Source organism: Mesoplodon bidens, assembly GCF_964165515.1.
Source record: "Mesoplodon bidens genome assembly, chromosome: 15".
Lineage (NCBI taxonomy): Eukaryota > Metazoa > Chordata > Mammalia > Artiodactyla > Ziphiidae > Mesoplodon > Mesoplodon bidens.
In genome coordinates this window covers 15,144,472-15,165,243 of record NC_138171.1, presented here as the reverse complement: position 1 = coordinate 15,165,243, position 20,772 = coordinate 15,144,472, and the positions used below count along the sequence as shown (strand labels likewise).

Here is a 20,772-nt window from a genome sequence, read left to right as displayed (position 1 = left end):
AATGCAGCTGCCAGGGTCGGGGTTGAGGACTCAGACAGCTGCCATGGAGGGTGGCGGGGCACTGGGTGCTCGGGGGTCCCTGGTGTTGGCAGGCCGGTTCTTCTCAATCACCTCTCGCAGCCCTTTGGCAAAGTGGAGGTCAGCCCCGATGGTGAGGAAACCCTGTGCAGGGAGGTAGAGAGGGGAGTCTCTTCATTCCATTACCCAGAGCAGGGTTTAGAGATGGAGACAAGAGTCCCTGGCCTCAATCTAGTGGGAGAGGTGGAGCAGCAGAGCGGTTCTTGTAACTCCCTGTGAAGGGTGCTGAGACGGAGGCTGCAGGAGCACAGCCTGTGGAGGTCAAGGAGGGCTTCCTGGAGGAGATGAGCTCTTAGCTAAGACCCGAAACATTAGTAGGCACTGAGGGTAGAATCAGGGAAGAGTGTTCCAAGGTGAGGACACGGCCAGTGCAAAGGGCTGGAGGAATCTGATGTAAGATTAAAATGAGAAGAGGCAGTTGATAAGGGAGAAGCTAGGATCAGGTCACGGAGGGCACACGAGAGCTGTAGAGGGAGGGGAAGGCTCTGCCTTCCTTCCCCATCGCACCCCTACTCACCGCGTGGTTTGTCACCACCTCGCGCACAAAGTCAATACCCTCAGGGAGTGGGATCTGTACCCCACGCCAGGTCCGCTCTGTGGGTGGGAACAGCCAGCTCAGTCTGGGCCCACCTGGCTCCCCTGTCCTTTCCCCCTCCCTCCTCACTTCCCCCAACCCTACCATTGAGCATGGGCATCACCCCGATCTGCAGCATGGTCTTCAGAGGGGCCTGCAGTGGGATCAGCTGGGAGGGAGGAGGGAGGAAGTCAGGGCAGCCGTAGGGGGTGGGCTCACCTTCGCTGCCCACCTCAACCCCAGCCCTGGCCCCCCCGCCCCCCATGCCCAGCTCACTGCCAGCGACTCTAATGCAGACTGGTTTGAGTAGATTCGGAACCTGTGGGAAAAAAAGAAGGGTCCAGTGGGCACGAGCCCTTGGAAGCTCCACCTTCTCCAGGCCCCTCAGGCCTACCCACCCAAAGCCCCTGAGTTTCAGTCTTAGATGTTACACCTACAAACCTTTCCAGGGGGTTCTACCAATTTCCCGGTGTATATCCTTGGGTGAGTCATTTCTCCCTCTGAGTCGCCTTTTCTCCAAGTCTGCTACTTTTTTTTTCCAGTTTTTTTGTTTGTTTGTTTGTTTAACTTCAAGTCTGCTACTTTTTATTTGTGGAGTACCTCCTATAAGCTAGACTTCTGCTGATGGCTTTACATGTGTTGTTTACGTTTATTTAGCAAAACTTTCAGTGCTTACTCCCTGCCAGATACTATGCATGTTAAAAAGTTAAATATTATTAAACTATTTTAAAATGCCACCTCATAACAACCCTAAGAAACAGGCACTATTACAATTTGCACTTTATAGAGGAGGCAAATGAGGCCCAGAGAGATTAAGTAATTTGCATAAGGTCACATAGCTGGCAAACTGCAGAACCTGCCTCCAGAATCTAGACTCTTAACCTCTACCCTGCGTTATCTCATTTAACTCCCCAGAACAACGCTGTCCAATAGAACTTTCTGTAAAATGTTCTGTATCTGCACTGTCCACACAGTAACCATTAGCTACATGTGGTTGTAGAAATGGGCAACTGAGGAACTAGTTAATTGTAATTAAATGTAAATAGCCACATGTGGCTGGTGTCTGCCACATTGGACGGCACGTCCTTGGAAAGTAGGTGCTACTATTTTCTATATTTAACGCATGAAGAAAATGAAGCCCAGAAAGATAGTGACTTGTTTTAAGATCACAAAGCTAAGATGTGCAAAATCTATGTTTTCGTGCACTTTGCCGTGTGACTGTAGATGTGTCATTTAACCTTGCTGGGCCAGCTTGGTCATCTCTCATAATACCTGCTCTGGCTGCCTCTGGGTGGTGAGAATGCAGAGAAACTACACTAAAATGAAACACTTTTTATGCGTTAACAAGACCCCAGCTCTCCAGTGGCTTATAGGTATGACTGGATTTTAGCTCCCCAGTATTTTTGGGCAGGTGTGATTATCCTGAAGACACTGAGGCTCAGAGAGGTTACAGGCTCGCCCACCTGCGCAGGTCCAGCTGTGTGCGCAGCACCTTCCCCCGGAGTGCCATCTTGGCGCTGAGACGGGCATCCTGTGTAGGAAGGTAGGGAGGGTGATGTTACGGCCCCAAAGGGTGTCCACAGTCCTCCTCCCCGATCCCTCGCAGCCCCGACCCTGGTGTCCGTACCATGGTCATGCTGGACAGCTTGACCTCGGGCTGGTCGGGTGGGACCAGGGCGATGATGACACTGGCAGTGACAGAGATGGTGGTGCCCGAGGGCTTGATGGTGCAGCGTGGTGGCGCCGTGACCCGCAGCTCCAGCTTCAGCGGAGAGTCGATCACTGCCGGGCTCTGGGGACGGAGCAGGGAAGACAGGTCAAGTTCCAGACGAGTCAAGTCCTCCTCCCTGTTGAGTCCCCGGGGAGGAGGGGGTGGCTGTACCGTCTGGGAGCCCAGAGACACAAATGGGAAGACTGGCCTGGCTTCTGGAACCCTCCAGAACTGTGTCCAGCCTCTGCCTTTGCTCAGACAAGGGAATGTCTCATTCTAGGAATGCCTCCTTCCTTCTCTTTCTGCTTTCCTGAGTTCTCAGTATTCAGGACCCATCGCCAATCCAGACTCCTCCGGGACAGTCTCTTTGCGTTAAATATCCCAGGGAATTCCCTGGTAGTCCAGTGGTTAGGACTCGGCGCTTTCACTGCCGTGGCCCCAGGTTCAATCCCTGGTTGGGGAACTAGGATCCCGCAAGCCGCACAGCGTGGCCAAAAAAAAAAAAAAAAAAAACTCAAGCTCCCTGCCATATCTCTTTTCTTGAAACTCCTGAGCTATTTCTTCTACAGGCAGTGTAGTGACCAAGTGCTTACTTTTCTCCAAACACTTCACATGTATTGGCTCATTTAAACCTCATAATAACTGTGTGAAGCAGGTATTAAATTACACCCATTTTTGAGATGGGAAAATTGAGGCACAGAGAGGTTAAGCAACTTGTCCAAGTTGTGTTATTTAGTTGCAGAACTGGGACTCAGACGCAGGCAGTCTGGCAATAGAGTCCATGCTCTTAACAACACTTGGCCACGGTCGTGATGAGGACAAGGATAGCATTCATAGCAGCTGGTGTTGACTGAGCACTTCCTCTGTTGTTGTAATTGCTCCAAATGTATTAATTCATTTCATCCTCATGACAACTCTGGGAGGTTGCATAGTATAGAGGAGAGAGGCAGGGTGACTTGGAATCACACAGATTCCTACCTGGGTTCAAATCTCAGCTCCATCATTTACAAGGTAGAACCAAGGACGGGTCCTTTAATGATCACTGAACTGCTTCTTTAAAAATTTTATCTCCCCATTAAACAAGGGAAGATAAGCAAAAAGGATAATACATCAGTCGCTGTGAAAGCCCCTACACTGGCCGAGCTTGGGTTCTCAGCCCACCCTCATCATGGCTTCGTGAAGGAGACGGAGCGGGGGCAGCAAGCCCCCTTCACAGACCTGGAAACAGGCTTGGCCAAGTGAGCGGATGTGGCCACAGGCAGGAGGCCAGGCCTTCTTGTCTACTCCACAGCGGCCACTGGGGGCTCTACTTGCCTCACCGGTCCCATCACGGGTGTGTGGATGGCGTGCCCAGCCCCCTGGCCAGGTTCCTACCTCCCGCTGACACTCACCAGCAGGACGATGTTCCCAAAGTAGGTGGCCCTCAGCAGCATGTCCAGATCATGGGGCACCTGGACCGGGGAATTGGGGATAAAGCAGAAGCTCCATCACAGGCCCCCTCTTGCCCATCCCACAAACAGAGCCTGGCATACCTTGTCCCCCACCAGCGACAGCTTCAGGGCCCCTGCCTGGAAGTAGCTCTCCATGGCAGAGTCGAAGAAGAACTCAGAGAAGGCCACGTATACCATCCGCTCTTCCTCGGGCAGCTGGGGCTCCACCGCCCGATTGCGCAGGCTCCAGTTGCCGTCGGCCAGGGGAAAGAAGGCCCCCTGGGGTTGGAGGATCAGGGTCAGGGCCAAGGCAGACTAGCCCAGCACCCAGATGTCTCCAGGCCCTGTGGGGATGGTGGGGGGTTGGACCCGGTTGCTGTCCTTGGGGGACTCAACAGGTACTTTTCTTTTCTTTTTTTTTTTTTTTTTTTGCGGTACGAGGGCCTCTCACTGTTGTAGCCTCTCCCGTTGCGGAGCACAGGCTCCGGACGCGCAGGCTCAGCGGCCATGGCTCACGGGCCCAGCCGCTCCGCGGCATGTGGGATCTTCCCAGACCGGGGCACGAACCCGTGTCTCCTGCATCGGCAGGCGGACTCTCAACCACTGCGCCACCAGGGAAGCCCTCAACAGGTACTTTTCTTAAAAAGCATGGAAAGGAGGGTAGCAGGAGTGCTTCAAGGGAGCGATCCCATCAGACTGGAGAAGGGAGGCTCAGCAAAGGGTTCAAGGAGGTAGCACTTGAGTGGGCCTGGAGACTAGATGGTAGTAATGGTGGCAGCTGCTGCCTACACATACACAGTGATTCTTCTGTGCCCCTTACCTAGACCAGCTCCTTTAATCCACATAACATCCCATGAGATTATCTTTTCTTTTTTTTTCTTAATTGTTTGGGCTTGCCACGCGGCATGTGGGATCTTAATTCCCTGACCAGGGATCGAACCTGTGCCCCCTGCAGTGGAAGCATGGAGTCTTAACCACTGGACCGCCAGGGAAGTCCCGAGATGATCTTTTCTTACTGTATTCTTTCCATGTACGTATTAGGAAACAGGCATAGAAAGGTTAAGCCCCTGGCTTAAGAATCACACAGCTAGTAAGTGGCAGAGCTGGGAGCTGACCTTCAGGCATTCTAGCTCCAGAGTCTGTGCTCTGAAACTCTACTACACTCCACTGGGAGGGGCAATGGTAATGGCCACATACTAGTCGAGTGGCCTTGGACAGGTGCCATCGCCTCCCTGAGCAAGTCTCCACATGCCTAAAATGAGTATAACGTCACTACCTGATTTACAGGGTTGTGAGAGGTTGAAATGAGATTGTGTGCGTTAGAGCTGAATGTTCAATCCCTTCAGGGAAGATGGGGGAAGACAGGACATGATCAAAGGCCCTGAGGTAGGAAGCGAAGGGCATTTTTTGGAACTAGTAGCTGCAGAGGAACAGGATGAAGTTAGAAAGTTGGGGCCAGACAAGATGAACAAGGCTGAGTGCCAGACCCAGGAGTTGAACCTGATTCTGTAGCCAGTGGGAAGCCACCGCATCCCCAGCAATGGAGGGGCCGCATCAGAGCTGTGCTTTAGGGAACTAAAACCAGCAACGTAGGGGAGAAGGAGGGGGTCTGGTTACACACACCAGCCGGATAGCTCACCCGGAATTCCATGTCCAGACTGCTAGCGGAGGCCACGGGATCCTTCAGGAGGGAGTAGTCAATGCCAACGAGCTCGTCCACAGCGCTGCGCACTGCGGGGAGGGGCTTGGGTCACGCAAAGCTGTGTGATGCTGGGCAGGGTGCTTAAGCTCTCTGGGCCTCAGCTGCTCGTTCATAGAATGGTGATTATAATACTTCCCTCATAGGGTTGTTATGAGGATCAAATTAGCTTTACGTGGAAAGCATTTAGTGCCTGGTGTGCAGGAAGTGCTCAACAATGTTAGCTGCTATTATTGTGGGGATTTTGTGGTTGTTTTGTTTTGGGGTTTTTTTTTGGGGGGGGGCGGGCCACACTGGGCGGCTTTCGGGATCTTAGTTCCCCGACCAGGGATTAAACCCGGGGCCACAGCAGTGAAAGCACCGAGTCCTAACCACTGGACCGCCAGGGAACCCCCTATTATTATTATTGTTGTTGTTGTTGTTATTACTACTACTACTACTATCAGTACATAGGTTTCATAAAGTCACTAAACAAGATAGCAAGGGATTCCCTTCTCTCATTGGTTTCCCCTGCCTTCTCCTTCCTGTCCTGTGCCCCTTGTATGTGGCATGATGATCTCATTCATAGCTTAGGAAAAGAGAATTCACGTTAATTGAGCTCCTATTAAGTGCCCGGTGATGAACACAAATGAGGCCCCAACAGCAAGCACATATTAAGGATCTTGACAGCCACGGCCTCAGTCAACCCTCAGCAAACCAGGGGAGTGGTCCTCAGCCAGGCAAGGAAACCAAATGAGAGAAGTGAGTACTTACCTTGGGTCACGCAGGAAGGCAGAGGCCACATTTGAACCCAGGGCTGTTCCATCACAGGGCTTGGAAGGGGCCTACTCAGGTGCTACCTGATAGCTCTGCACCCAGCCTCCTCCCCAGCCCCACTCCAGCTCCAAGGCCGGGCCCAGAGCTCTCGGTCCCACCCGTCCCAACTCACCAGGCACAGTGTCCAGCAGGGAGTTGAGAAGCACGGTCCCTGCGTGGTAGAGCACGGGGCAGATCTGGGAGGTGGGGGCCAGAGTCAAGGTGTTCGAAAGAGAGGGCACGCCCACCCCCGCTGTCCCCCAACACCGCCTGCCCCCCACTCGCCACTGCCCACACCTGCTGGTTGAGGAGGAAGCGCATCCCTGAGGTGATGAACATGGAGAGGAATTCATACACCTTCCTGTGAGGAGAGGAGAGGCCAAGTGAATCCAGACCCTGCCCCACCCCCAACCCAGGTCTGGGAGAAATCACAGCATCCAGAGATGGTGGGGGGTGGGGGGAATACCCCTACTTTGACTTAAATTATCACCTCTTTAGTGGAGGTTTTCCATGACTTAGGCTCAAATCCCCTTCTCCAGGCTGATTCTCAAGACCTCCTCTCCCACCCTGTCCCCCACCAGCCAAATGAATCTACCCATAGTTCCTCAAATCTCCTCTGAGCATCCTCAGCTCCATATGCTTACTCATGTCCTCCCTTACACCCTCAATGTTCCTGTCCTGTATTTCCCTGTCTGGGTGCAGATGCTTCCTCTTCCAGGCAGTCCTCCCGGATTACCCTCCTCTGAACCCCCCTTCTCCAGAGTACTTTCTTGGTCCCTCTCTCAAGGCCCCAGTGACAAATGTTTTGTCCTTCCAGTCAGGCTCTGTGCTCCTTTTTAAATCCTCAGGGCCTGGCATACACTTTGTTGAATAAATAAAAAATTGACCAAATTGACCAACACCAGGTAATAAATCCACCATTTTCTCTCCCCCACCCTCTTCCAGAACCAGCACAAATTCCCCTTCTCAGCCCCAAACCTGGAACTATGTTATTATTTTTGTTATTAGTAGTAAGAGCTACCAATTACTGAGAAGCAAGTACACACCCAACCAAGTTCACCACTGTGTACGCTGGTCCTCTCAATGGTTCTTATCTAAGTGGCTAGCCCATACTATATGTCGGGTACTGTTCTAAATATTTTTATATAGATTAAGATAAACAGTCCTCACATCTCATAAAATACGTCCTATTACCATCCCCATCTTACAGAGCTTCAGCGACTTGCCCAAGGTCACACAGCCAGGAAGTGGTGGCGCTGAGATTTGGACCCAGTTAGTCTGACTCCCAAGCCTGCACATTGTGTGTTGCAGTAGGCAGATGGGCTGTGGGTCTCAAATGGCGTGCACTGGGGTTGGGGACGGGGCTTACTTGAAGGTTCCCCCAAAGGCTGCATGCATTCTGGAGACAGAGGCCTGGCAGGAGACGTTGGACACTTTGATCCGGCCAGTGCGATCCCGGGAGAGCTGCAGAGCGGTGTGGATGGACACACCCTCGGCGGAGGCGTTGATATATCCCCCATCGTAGCTGCGGTGGGTGCGGGGGTGGGGGGGTTAATGTTCACTCCGGCTTAGGGCTTAACCAAGTCTTCACTGCCCTCCTCCTCGCCCCCCTACATCATGACTGCCCTTAATAAGGCTTTATTTACTTCTGCACACTATACCAGACATTCTATGAATTGGGTAAGATTGTCCCTATTGTACAGATGAAGAAACTGAGGCTCAGAAAGGCTAAGGGGCACTTCCCTGGTGGCGCAGTGGTCAAGAATCCGCCTGCCAATGCAGGGGACACGGGTTTGATCCCTAGTCTGGGAAGGTCCCACATGCCGCGGAGCAGCTAAGCCCGTGCGCCACAACTATTGAGCCTGCGCTCTAGAGCCCGTGCTCCGCAACAAGAGAAGCCACCGCAATGAGAAGCCCGCGCACCGCAACAGAGTCACCCCCGCTCGCCGCAATTAGAGAAAGCCCGAGCGCAGCAACGAAGACCCAACGCAGCCAGAAAAAAAAAAAAAAAAAAAAAGGCTAAAGGATTGCCCACAGCTCCACAGCACCCCCAGTCCTCCTGATCCGCCCTCCACTCCCCTGAGGGTGCCAGGTCCTCACAAGAACCAGTAGAGGAGCTGTCTCCGGAAGCGCAGCCCCAAGGAGCCATTGTTGATCTGTAGCATCAGCTCCTGCTCTGGCTGGAAATGGAGCTCAGAGGATGTCAGCTGCAGCTCCATGACCTTCACCCTGTGGGAGGAGACCTCAGGGTCAGATTCAGGACCAAGAAAAGGGGACCCCACCCAACCACAGCAAATTCATTCCCTCCTCTTCCAGTCCAGGCCCGGGGAAGCTGGCGTGTGTAGAATGAATTCTTCCATTGCCCCTCACGTACCCAACCTGTGCTTGGGTGGCGAAAACTTGGACTTGGGTGGGTCAGAGACTAACTTCTCATGACCCAGGTGTTAAAAGTGAGCTTCACCCCCTCTCTTATAAGTCTTCCTTCCCTTCCCCACCCTGGGATTGCTAGACCCTGTCCCCACTATCCTAAACCACAGGCCTTTATCTCTGGTTCCTCTGACCTCTCCCATTAGCTCCACCCGGGTGCCCTACATCCCACTCTCATCCACTGGCAATTTTCTTGACTCCGCCTCTCTGGAGCTCTTTGGCCAGCCTCAGTTCCACAGGCTAGGCTTCACTTTTCTCGGTCCCCACTACATTTTTAGGCCACGCCCACCTCCTTGGTCCCGCCTCTGTAGGCAGTCTAGGCCTTTATCTTTTCGGGCCTCATTCAGTGTCTTAGGTCCAGCCTCCTCGAGTTGGCCACGCCCACATTACACTCAGCCATCCTGTCTTCGAGACCCCGTTTGTATTTCCTAAGCCCCGCCCCCTACCAAGACCCCGCCCCCTCGGCCCCCACTTACTCAGAGATATTGTAGTAGAAGTGGCCCTCTCGGCCCCGCAGGTCCGGAATGGTGATGGTCTCCAGTTCTTGCTCCAGAAAGCGCAAACCCTCCTGCTTCACTGAAGCAGCAGTGAGACCCTTAGCTCCTGCACCCGCTGCCGGTGCGACTCCACCCACAGCCGCCCCGGCCCGCCCCCACGTCTTACCTAGCTCAAGCGCCTTGGAGGTGATGCGGATCTTGCAGCCGGGGAGCTCGGCCTGAGCGCCTGCCAGCAGCGCTAGAAACAGGGCCCCGAAGAGGGCCATGGCGAGCGGGCCTGGGGGTGGGGTGGGATCGCGGGAGTCATCCGGGCCTCTAAAACCCACTCCTCGGATGGCCAACCAAAAGAGGGGGCTGGCCGGGATCGTTAAGCTTGAGATAGCTCTTCGGGGAACTTGGAACCAATAACATTGCCTCCATTTGACAGACGCGGAAACTGAGGCTCATGCGACGTGCTCTCTGGCTCCCAGAGGATTTGGGGCACGGGGGAGAGGAAGGGGACCTCCTCGGCTCGCTTTTGCAACCACCGCATGACGAGTTTGGACCTCCTGGGGACCAATCCCGCCCCAACCCCACAACAACCTCCCTCTTCCTCTGCGGCGGGCGGGCGCGGCTTGCACGTTACCATGGGAACGGCTGCACGCGCATTCCTCGGGGGTGGCTTGCGGTCTCCTAGGCCCCGAGCCGGAGGAGCCAAGGGAGAAAGCTGCCGGCCCGACCTCCGGTTCCCGGGTCTCCCGGCTCCTCCAGGTCCTAAATACCTGTCGTCGGGCTTCTGCCTGGTGCCCCCCGTTTCAGCGCCCTCCTTCGGGGGCTCTCTTCCCCACCCCGGGTTCAGTAGACCACGCGGCCGGGCGAGGGTCTGGGGGTGGATGGGGACGCACCCCAACTCACTCAAAGGTGGAGCTGGTGGTCGGCGCGGTCACGTGGGGGCGGCGGGCAAAGCAGGGGATCCAGGCGGCGGGGTCTGGCGGGCAGCGCTGTTCCAGCCGCCTTTATAAAGACGGGCCTCCCCGACCCTCCTCCTCTCTCCCACTCTCCCCTCCTCCCTCGGGGGTTGGGAGGGAATGGGGCGGGACGCTGGCAGCCGGGAGGGTGGAGAGGGCTGTACGGAGCCCCGTGACAAGCCTGGCCGTTGTCAAGACAAGTGGGGGACCCAAGCCCGGCAGGAGGGAGGGAAGTGCAGAAGTCGGCCCGCCCAACCCCAGTAATCCCTGCTTTGCTGGGACCTTGGTTAAAATTCCTGTTACCTACCTCCTCCTGCATGATCCTGAACAAGTCACTTCACTTGGGTTCCTGAGCCTCAGTTTCCTCATCCAGCAAAATGTGTGTGACAATAGGAACTACCTCTTAGGCCCAGGGCAAGCCACAGAGTCCCAAGGCACGTTTTTTTCCTTCCCTTCCACCCAGAATCATCTCAGTACCTCTCTTTGCCAGGTTTCACTATGGGAAGCCCCACGGCCACCCCACACCCACTGTCTCTGTGTTACTGCCTGCGGAACTTAAGGGCCCAGGGACCTCTCCCACTGGGGTTCATCCAAATACTGCCAGCCCAGGAAGACAGCACACAAGCTACTGGAATCACCTGGAGAGAGGTTTGGCATTTCCCCAGGGACTGTGGATTTTTGGTGAGACTTTGGGTCTAGGTTCTCTGCACGTGTACTGCCTATCGGTGTTCCCAGCTCCTTGGACGGGCACAGAGTGGGTGCTTGCTACCTTTTTGTTATCAAATGCATGAAAGTGGAAAGGAGAAACGATGATTAATGTCTGTTGAACATGTATTTAGCACAAAGCATGAATCCAGGAATGATGACCAATTCCTCCTAATTTGCCCAGAACTTTCCCAGATTTTGAAACAGAAAATCTCCCTTCCAGGGAGCCCCTTCGGTCCCAGGGAAACCAGGATGGTTGGTCACCTGAGATCTAGATTAACTTGTTTAATCTTCTTTTATTTATTTTTTGTTTGTTTGTATTTGTTTTTGGCTGTGTTGGGTCCTTTGTTGCTGCGTGCGGGCTTTATCTAGTTGCGGCGAGCGGGGGCTACTCTTCGTTGTGGTGCGCAGACTCCTCATTGTCATGGCTTCTCTTGTTGCAGAGCACGGGCTCTAGGTGCACGGGCTTCAGTAGTTGTGGCACGCGGGCTCAGTAGTTGTGGCACATGGGCTTAGTTGCTCTGCAGCGCGTGGGATCTTCGCGGGCCAGGGCTCGAACCTGTGTCCCCTGCACTGGCAGGTGGATTCTTAACCACTGCGCCACCAGGGAAGCCCTGTTTAATCTTCTTAACAACCTGTGAGGTTGGCATTATTATGAACCCTCTTTAGCAGGAAACTAGAGGTAAAGACAATCCTTGGCTACTACTGGGGAGCCCAGAGACTGTTCATGGCAGGGTGGGAGGTCGGAAGTGAGTGTTTACAGCCCGGTAGTTAAGTGCTTTGACTGTGTTCGAAGGGTTCAAATCCTAGGCTGTCAATTCTTAGATGTATGACCTTGGACCCCTTACTTTAGCAGCTGTAAGCCTCAATTTCCACATCCTAAAATGGATACAATTCGATTATTGCAAGAATAAATTAAACAGGCATAGTGCATGTGCCGGGCACGATAACGGCACACCATTAACACCATTAACCAATAAATGCTAGCTAGCTATTGTGATTAGGGGCACAGATCACAAGCAAACAAGGCAGAAAGGGTGTAGGAGGGGAACAGAGAAAGTGCTAAGGATATCCAGAAGAGGAAGTGCCTATACGCCTTTGAACTCTAGTAACCCTCACTCTTCCCGGAGTGTGGCTGAAGCAGAAAACCTGGTGAATGTTAGTTTTTCTTTCCTCTCGTTTTCTTAACTGGAATGCAAGCTGTCTTTGTATCATTGTTATATCTTACAGGGTCTTGGCCCCTGTAATTCACTGTCCCCAAAGCAGCCCCAGTGAACTTTAAATGTAGCAGTGTGACACTGGGCCAGTGGTTTAACCTTCCTGGGCCTTTGTTTCCTCATCTATAAAATGAGGACAATCAAAGTAGCTCCTTCTTAGGGTTGCTTGTGAGGATTAAATGAGTTAATGCATGTAAAGGGCTTAGTAAGCACCTGGCATTTATTAAGGGCTCAAAAAGTCACTACAATTATTAGCATTATTAGCCATCATTCAGTGGCTTTCCACCACACTTGAAATAAACTGCCTCCATGCCCTGATTTCTAGACACATGAAAGGACCTTTCCCCGTCTCCTTTCCCACCACTCTCAGCTTTTTCCTTCTGCTCCAGCCACACTGACTTTTTGGTTCCTTGAACATGCAAGTGAAATTCTTTGCTCAGGTCCTTTGTAGTTGCTGTTCCCTCTGCCTAGAATGCTTTTCCCTCTGATCTTCTCATGGCGTGGCTCCTTGTCATTTTGGTCTCAGCTTAAATGGCCCTTCTTCAGAGAGGCCTTCCCTGCCTACCTAGGAGTTAACTCTCAATCACATCAGCCTGGTTTATTTTCTTTATAGATCTTATTCCTATTTAATATTGGTTTATTGTCTGTCTCAGTGAGAGCTGGGATCTTTTTTTTTTTTTTTTTTTTTGCGGTACGCGGGCCTCTCACTGTTTTGGCCTCTCCCGTTGCGGAGCACAGGCTCCAGATGCGCAGGCTCAGCGGCCATGGCTCAGGGGCCCAGCCGCTCCGCGGCATGTGAGATCTTCTCAGACCGGGGCGCGAACCCCTGTCCCCTGTATCGGCAGGCGGACTCTCAACCACTGCGCCACCAGGGAAGCCCAGAGCTGGGATCTTGTTCACCACTTATTTCAGTGCTAAAACAGTGCCTGGTACAGATCAGGTACTGAGTATATATTTGCTGAGTAACTGAACTGGTTTTGGAGCCCTTGAGTATCCCCGGGGAGCAGGCGATACCTACACCACCCCAGGATTCTTTAGCAGCTCCTGCCTCTGTGAGTTTCAGTCAGACTGACTCTAAACATAGCCTTGACCTGGGCTGGCAGACGAGAAGGTACAGTCCCTGACCTTGATTTCAGGGACTTGCCTACTCAGCCTGCCCCTCTCTGTCACACGGATTTCCCCTCTCTCCCACAATTTGTGCCCCCGACCTCACACTTCAGAGTGACGCTGTCAGACGTGCAGCCCCACGCGGAGTTTTGGCAGCCTTCCCTGAGTCCTCACCGCTTGGCCTGAAAGATGGAGCGATCAGAATCCCCAAATCCCTTTCCACTTTCACTCCTGGATATGAGAAGATAAGAGAAGGCTTCTCAGCCCTCAAAGTGACAGGAAAGAAATGATTTTCTAGCCTTTATTTTGCACCCAGCACAGTGATAGTGCAAAAAACCAGAATAGCAAAGCTGTTAAGTACTTTGGATCCAGGCAGACCTGGTTCAAATCCTGCTTCTGCCATTTTCTAAAGCAGAGGTCAGCAAGCCTTTCCCGTAAAGGGCGAGATAGTACACATTTTAGGCTTTGCAGGCCCTTTAATTTCTGTCACAGCTCCACTTCACTACTGTAGCATGAAAGAAGCCATAAACAATACTATAAGGAAGGGTATAGTTTGCCTATCCCTGTTCTAGAATAAATTGAAAAGTAAGTCTCTTTATGAGCCTCAGTTTCCACATCTGTAATGGGATGATCTAATACCTGCCTCCCTCCCTGGGTGGCAGTGAGATTTTAATGTCATAAGGTATAAAGTGCTGAATCTAGTCCTTGGCACACCAAAGGGCTCAGTAAATGTCTCTGGTTATTAGTATCAAGCAGTTGTTTAACAAACAAAAAGTGCTTTGCAAATAGGAACTCACTGGAACCTCAAAACATCCTGCAAAATAGGTATCTCATCATCATCCCCACTTTACAGATGTGGAAACTGAAGTCTGGAGAGGTAAAGTAATTAGCTCAAGTCAGTCTGGCTCCAGAGCCCACGCTCTTCACCACTTCAGTCTATCATCTTTCTTTTTGAATAATCCCATTTAATCCTCACAGCCATCCCTCGAGGTAGCTAGTATTGTCCCTGTTTTGCAGATTGAGATACTGAGGTACAGCAGGAGGAAGTAACTGGTCCCAGTAAATAAACACAGGCTCTACTGACCACAGGTTACCAAGTTGGATTTCTACCCAAGAAGTCAACACTCGGGTAGCCCGGCTCCCCGCTCCCTCTCCCTGTCTCCAGCTGTGTTTTCTTTGGACACTTGCATGGCTTGGAGAAGCTGCGTCAGCCCATCTCCCCTTCTGACCGTTTCCCCACCCCCAAGGCCCACCCAAGCTATCCCCTCAGGAAACGATCCCCCTCCCTCTCACCCTGCCTGAGCCCACGAGCCCCCAGCCTGTGTGCGCGCGCTGCTCAGCGTGGGTGTGCCTGGGAACACGTGATGGGGGCCCAATTGGAATGAGGGGAGGGGTGCATTGGGGGGGACCAGATGTCAGATCAGGAGACCCTGATTACGTCTCTGCAAGCCACCTGTTTCCAGAACGCAGCTGGACAGAACTGCCCCCATGGAAACCAGACATTTACCAAATGGACAGAGAGAAATAATGGACCAGGGCTTTCTGGATTCAGCCAGGGTGGAGCTGTTGACTGCCTTTCTGCGACTGTTAAAACTTGGAGACCTGGTCTTTTGGTTTCTCCTTTTCTTTCCCATTTCCTCCTTTTTCGGGGGAAGGAGCCGGCCATTTGGGCCTCGAAGGCCCTTCCAGGTTTGAAACTCAAGAATTCTAACGCTTCTTGTGGGGTGCTGCTTCCCCAGCTCCTGGGTCCTTTGCACCCCGTCCCCGGTACCTTTGCAGCTCGGCTCTGATGTTGACCTCGGGCAGCTCACTCATTCTCTCTGATTTCTTCTTTGTTTTCTTCGTGCTGCACCTTCCTTTCCAGTTTCTATGCTTCTTGCAGCCTGTGAACTGACTCTGATTCATGGGGGCCTCTCTCTCCATGGTCCTCTAAGCCTCCTGCCCTTGCTCGCATTAGTCACTCGGCATGGACTTCCCCCACTCTCAGCGATCTGAGGACAGGGTGGAGGATCCACAGCAGTGCTATCTAGATGTTTGGAGTTCATAAGCCAGTAATAAAATTTCAAAGTACCTGAAGGGAGGGGACAAAAAGATGTGGTGACTTTTCCTTTTGATAATAAGGATGGGCCACCTCTTTGGCCTAAGCTTGTCTCTGTTTTTGCAGGGACTTCCTAAAGGTTGCAAGAAGCATCCTGAACATTACAGCGCCTTGAATTTTTCCGAGATGCTCTAATACTACAGTCTCAGGGGCCCAACATAAACAGGCTTTGATGTAACAAGGATGGCCAACTCCCCAGCTTTGAATCATGAGGACATTGCAGTCCCCCCACCCCCCAGCCTCCCTCCTCTTCCACCGAGCTAGATCTCTATTTTAGCCTCCCCACCTCTCGTCCTAATTCTGCTCCTCTCCCGGTGTTCTCCATCTCAGGGCATGACACCATCCTTCATCAAGATGCTCAAGTCAGAAATGTAGGCATTGGGAATTCCCTGGCGGTCCAGTGGTTAGGATTCCACACTTCCACTGCCAGGAGCCTGGGTTCTATCCCTGGTCAGGGCGCAGCCAAAACAAAAAACAAAAAAAACCCCAGGCGTCATCCTTGCCTCCTTTGTTTCCCCTCCTACCCCATGTCAGCAAATGCTGGTGTCTCTAACTTCAAAAGGTGTCCCACGTCTACACACATCTCTCCATTTGCACCAACACCAGTCCAAGCTGTTTTCCTCTTTTCTCTGGACAACTCGCCTCATCTCCCCCCACCTCACTGTTTCTCCTATAGGTCTAGTTTCCCTGCACCAACCAAAGTGATCTTTAAAAAGTAGAAGTCGGGGCTTCCCTGGTGGCTTCGTGGTTAAGAATCCGCCTGCCAATGCAGGGGACACGGGTTCGAGCACTGGTCCAGGAAGCTTCCACATGCCGCGGAGCAACTAAGCCCGTGCGCCACAACTACTGAGTCTGCGCTCTAGAGCCCATGAGCCACAAGTACTGAGCCCCCGAGCCACAACTACTGAAGCCCGCCTGCCTAGAGCCGGTGCTCTGCAACAAGAGAAGCCACCGCAGTGAGAAGCTCATGCACTGCAGTGAAGAGTAGCCCCTGCTCTCTGCAACTAGAGAAAGCTGTGCGCAGCAACGAAGACCCAACGCAGCCCCCAAATAATTAATTAATTAATTGATTGATTTTAAAAAAAAGTAGAAATCCGTAGCATGTTACTATCCTGCTCAAACCCCTCCTCCATTCGCTCCCCAGTGCATGCAAAATAAAACTCGGACTCTGGCCATGACCCCCCAAAAACCCTAGGTGATCTAGCTCTTGCCTACCTTCCTCTCCAACTCCACCTTCTACCACTGTTTGGAACACACCAAACCCACGCAGTCTCAAGCTTTCCACAAACTCTTCCCTCTACCAGAAACATCTCTGTACACAGACCTTTGCATGACTAGCTTCCTTCGCTGACTCAGATCTCTACTCAAATGCCACCCCCACTGAGAGGCCCCCTCCCCACCATTACCTGTCCTTCTGTTTCATTCTTTTTTTTTTTTTTTTTTTTGCGGTATGCGGGCCTCTCACTGTTGTGGCCTCTCCCGTTGCGGAGCACAGGCTCCGGACGCGCAGGCTCAGCGGCCATGGCTCACGGGCCCAGCCGCTCCGCGGCACGTGGGATCTTCCCGGACCGGGGCACGAACCCGCGTCCCCTGCATTGGCAGGCGGACTCTCAACCACTGCGCCACCAGGGAAGCCCCTGTTTCATTCTTTATTGTCTGTTTCTTCCAGGAGACTGTCAGCTCCATGGGGGTAGGAGCCTGACACTTATTCATAGCTGTATCCCTAGTGCCCAGGGTCTGGTACCTGGAAAGTGGGCGGTTATTAGCATCTGCAGACCCTCCAAAGGGAGGAGATTTTATCACCCACTGTGTAGCCCTGGCCTAATTCCCCCCTGAGCCTCTAAGCTCCCTGTGCTTCCTGCTGGCACCACCAACCTCCTTGCATTTCCCCGGGGTTATCTGGAGCTGGTCTGCAGCCAGAAATGTCATATTTTCCTAATCTCTTGAGAGGCCTGAACAATCCCTAAAGTCGTGGGAGGTGACCCATTAGGATCTCATCTGGCTGCGCAGAAATCTGGACCCCTGGACCCAACCCACTCCCAGGCCCCTTCACCTCACATTCCAACAACCCATCTGCTCTGGGACTGCACATGCCTTCTTGAGAGGTTTCTTGTTTCTCATCCCCAAGCCCCTCTATTTCTTGGTGTGGGAGGGGCTGCTGGCCAGCTTGAGCTCCCTCTCGGTGAAGTCAGACAGAACTTCAGGCCGAAAACGAGATCACTGGTTCTCAACCCATTTGCACATTAGTAGCTTTTCAAGTAGGGAGGTTTCTGCTTTGTTTTGTTATGTTTTGAATACATATGCCTGGGCCGCAACCCACAAGATTCTGATTTAGCTGGTCTGGGATGGAGCCAGGGCATCCATGGGTGGTTTTTTTGTTTGTTTGTTTTGTTCTTTTTGGCTTTATAACAAATTTAATCAGTTATACATATACATATGTTCCCATATCCCCTCCCTTTTGCGTCTCCCTCCCAACCTCCATGGGTGTTTTTTTGTTTTTGTTTTTTATTAAAGAGGTGGATTTTCTTTTAAATTAATTTATTTATTTATGGCTGCGTTGGGTCTTTGTTGCTGCGCGGGCTTTCTCTAGTTGCGGTGAGCGGGGGCTACCCTTCGTTGCGGTGCGCGGGCTTCTCATTGTGGTGGCTTCTCTTGTTGCGGAGCATGGGCTCTAGGCGTGCGGGCTTCAGTAGTTGTGGCACACGGGTTCAGTAGTTGTGGCGCACGGGCTTCGTTGCTCCACAGCATGTGGGATCTTCCCGGAGCAGGGCTCGAACCCGTGTCCCCTACATTGGCAGGTGGATTCTTAACCACAGCGCCAGCAGGGAGGTCCCCGTGGGTGTTTTCAAGAAGTCCCTCAGGGCTTCCGTGGTGGCGCAGTGGTTGAGAGTCCGCCTGCTGATGCAGGGGACACGGGTTCGTGCCCCGGTCCGGGAAGATCCCACATGCCATGTAGTGGCTGGGCCCGTGAACCATGGCCGCTAAGCCTGCGTGTCCACAGCCTGTGCTCCGCAACGGGAGAGGCCACAACAGTGAGAGGCCCGCGTACCGCAAAAAAAAAAAAATAATAAAAAATAAAAAAGTTCCTCAGCAGGGACTTCCCTGGCGGTCAGTGGTTAGAACTCCTCGCTTCCACTGCAAGGGACACGGGTTCGATCCCTGGTCGGGGAACTAAGATCCCGCAAGCCATGTGGCATGGTCAAAAGAAAAAATAATAGTAATAATAAAATTAAAAAAATAGTTCCTCAGCATGATATAATATAAAAGACTGACAATAATAAGTATTGCCGAGGACATGGAAAAATCAGAACCCTCATACTTTGCTGCTAGGGATATAAAATGGTGCAGCTGCTTTGGAAAACATTTGGCAGTTTCTTAGAAATTTAAACATAAATGTACTATATATACAACAATTCCACTTCTAGGCGTTCACTCAACAGAAAGGAAAACATATGTTCACACAACACCTGTACATGAATGTTCACAGAAGCACAATTCGTAATAGCCAAAAAGTGGAAACAATCCAAATGTCCATCATCTGGTGAACAGATAAACAAAATGTGGTCTATCTGTACAAGGGAATACTGTTCAGAAATAAAAAAGAATGAGCTACTGATAGATGCTAAAACCTGGATGAATCTCAGAAATATTCTGCAAATTGAAAGAACCAAGACATAAAGGCTGCAGTTTGTATGATTTTTTTTTTTTTTTTTTTTTTGCCATGCCGCACAGCTATGCAGGATGCGGGATCTTAGTTCCCTGACCAGGGAACCCGGGTCGCCTGCAGCGGAAGCGCGGAGTCCTGACCACTGGACCACCAGGGAAGTCCCTGTATGATTCCATTTACATGAAAGGTCCAGAAAAAGTCAAATCTATGGAGGCAGAAAGCAGATTAGTGGTTACCTGGGACTGGGGCGTGGAAAGAGGGGTTGACTGCAAACAGGAACAAGAGATCTTTTGGCAGGAGATGTTCTGAGTTGTGATGGTTGCACAACTGTGTAAATTTACCAGAAACCACCGAATTGCTATTTGAAACAAATAAATCTCATGATATTTAAATTATACCCAAATAAAGGGTTGAGATCTCTGGGTTAGAAGCCAAGTGTTCTAGAAACCCCTCAGCTGGGGCCCAGGATCCGTTGGTGTCCTCCTCCTCCCCTCTCTAGGTCACTGTTTCCTCTGATCTCAGACTTTCAGGAAGTTGTCAGCTGACACCCTGGCTTGTTTTTGGAGAAGTCTGGGATTTAATTCTGTAGACTCAGCTCGTATGGGTGTAAACATCCTGGCTCTTGGCCAGGCTGCCCAAAGTAGAAAAATGGGCATCGGAGGGAGTGGGTGGGAGAGTGGAGGAGACCACCACAGGTGCCCCCCCACCCCATCCTGAGATGACTGAAACACCACCTGGGGATGCTGGGCCCTAACCCAGAACAGGGACTGGATTTGGGTTCCAAGGCCCATTCGCAGGCAGCGCTCAGACCGACTAGTTCTGCAAACATAACACGCGTTTTCACACCTCCAGGCCTTGGCCATACCCTTCCCCCTTCCTTGCCCACCTGTAAAATCCCATTCTTCCAGCAAAATTCACCTCACTGTTATCTCTTCTGAAGCCTTCTCCTTTGCACACCTACTCCCCTGGTCGTCCCAGTAGAGTCCTTATCTCCCTGTAGCAGACGGTGTATTTATGTGGCTGCCTCCCCACTCCTCCGTGGGCTCCCTGAAGATGAAGAGCCTGTCTCAAGGTTCTGGGGCAGGCCTCAACACATATCGGGCAGTGAAGAAATGCAAGGGCGCCTCACGCCACATCAGACACTCTCTGGGCCATGGAGACCAGAGGAGGCGTCCCACTGCCCTCATCTATTCTTGGCTTAACTGGCTTCTCTCATCTGGTCCCAGAATGGCCAGAGAGCCACTCCCTGTGGAAACCACAGCTTGGGTGGCAGCCTGCTTCCAAAGCTTTCCTAGGGCCAGGCCCACTCGCCTTGGAAACTGCCTTAGTGATACTTCAACTGCAGAACAGGGTCTCGGGGCAGCTCAGGCTTGGCCTTGGTGGGGAGGAAAGCAACCTGGAAAAGGGTCATGTTGGAGCCTCCCTTCCCCAACTGCCAGGACCTCAGGGCTTAAAATGTATGGTTCTCTCTCAGCAGCTTCTTGCCGTAGTGGGAAAGAACAGGGAGGTGAAGGTATGTGGCACCCCGAGCCTGTATGTTTATGTTTCCGCTTTAACATGGAGATGGCTTTGTCCTGATTTGAGGCCAGGGTCCTCAGAGGCCCTGATAACAGGCTCCCGCTGATGCCAGCACCTCGGCCTCTATGCACCAGTTGAATCTTGGAGACAGAGTTTTGGGTGAAGTAGAAAAGAATAGCTTTATTGCTTTGCCAGGCAAAGGGGGAAACAGCGGGCTCATGCCCCTCAAAATTGTGTGTCCCAACCTGGGAGGATTTGGTGAGGAGTTTTTTATAGCAGTAGTTCAAGGGCAAGGTTGCTGA

The 20,772-nt window shown here is 52.2% G+C and overlaps 1 protein-coding gene across 1 annotated transcript; it reads right to left on the bottom strand.

Moving 5' to 3' along the window:
• Nucleotides 1-21: 21 nt before the first annotated feature.
• Nucleotides 22-9,507, bottom strand: PLTP (phospholipid transfer protein). Its single transcript, XM_081256947.1, has 15 exons — nt 9,378-9,507; nt 9,191-9,290; nt 8,388-8,516; nt 7,657-7,812; nt 6,585-6,648; nt 6,421-6,484; nt 5,433-5,524; nt 3,896-4,072; nt 3,755-3,814; nt 2,280-2,444; nt 2,116-2,183; nt 929-971; nt 758-821; nt 596-672; nt 22-162 (listed from the first exon to the last, which is right to left on the bottom strand). The coding sequence occupies exons 1-15, from the start codon at nt 9,475-9,477 to the stop codon at nt 31-33; spliced, it is 1,491 nt and encodes a 496-aa protein (XP_081113073.1). The 5' UTR covers nt 9,478-9,507; the 3' UTR covers nt 22-30.
• Between the last annotated feature and the right edge of the window lie 11,265 nt (nt 9,508-20,772).

Excerpts from the sequence above, each read along its gene's own strand:
- PLTP (XM_081256947.1), bottom strand. The coding sequence starts at position 9,477 with ATGGCCCTCTTCGGGGCCCTGTTTCTAGCGCTGCTGGCAGGCGCTCAG. Across the intron at positions 9,291-9,377 it reads CTCCAAGGCGCTTGAGCTAG|TGAAGCAGGAGGGTTTGCGC; the intron begins GTAAGACGTGGG and ends CTGCTGCTTCAG. Across the intron at positions 7,813-8,387 it reads CAGCTCCTCTACTGGTTCTT|CTACGATGGGGGATATATCA; the intron begins GTGAGGACCTGG and ends CACCCACCGCAG.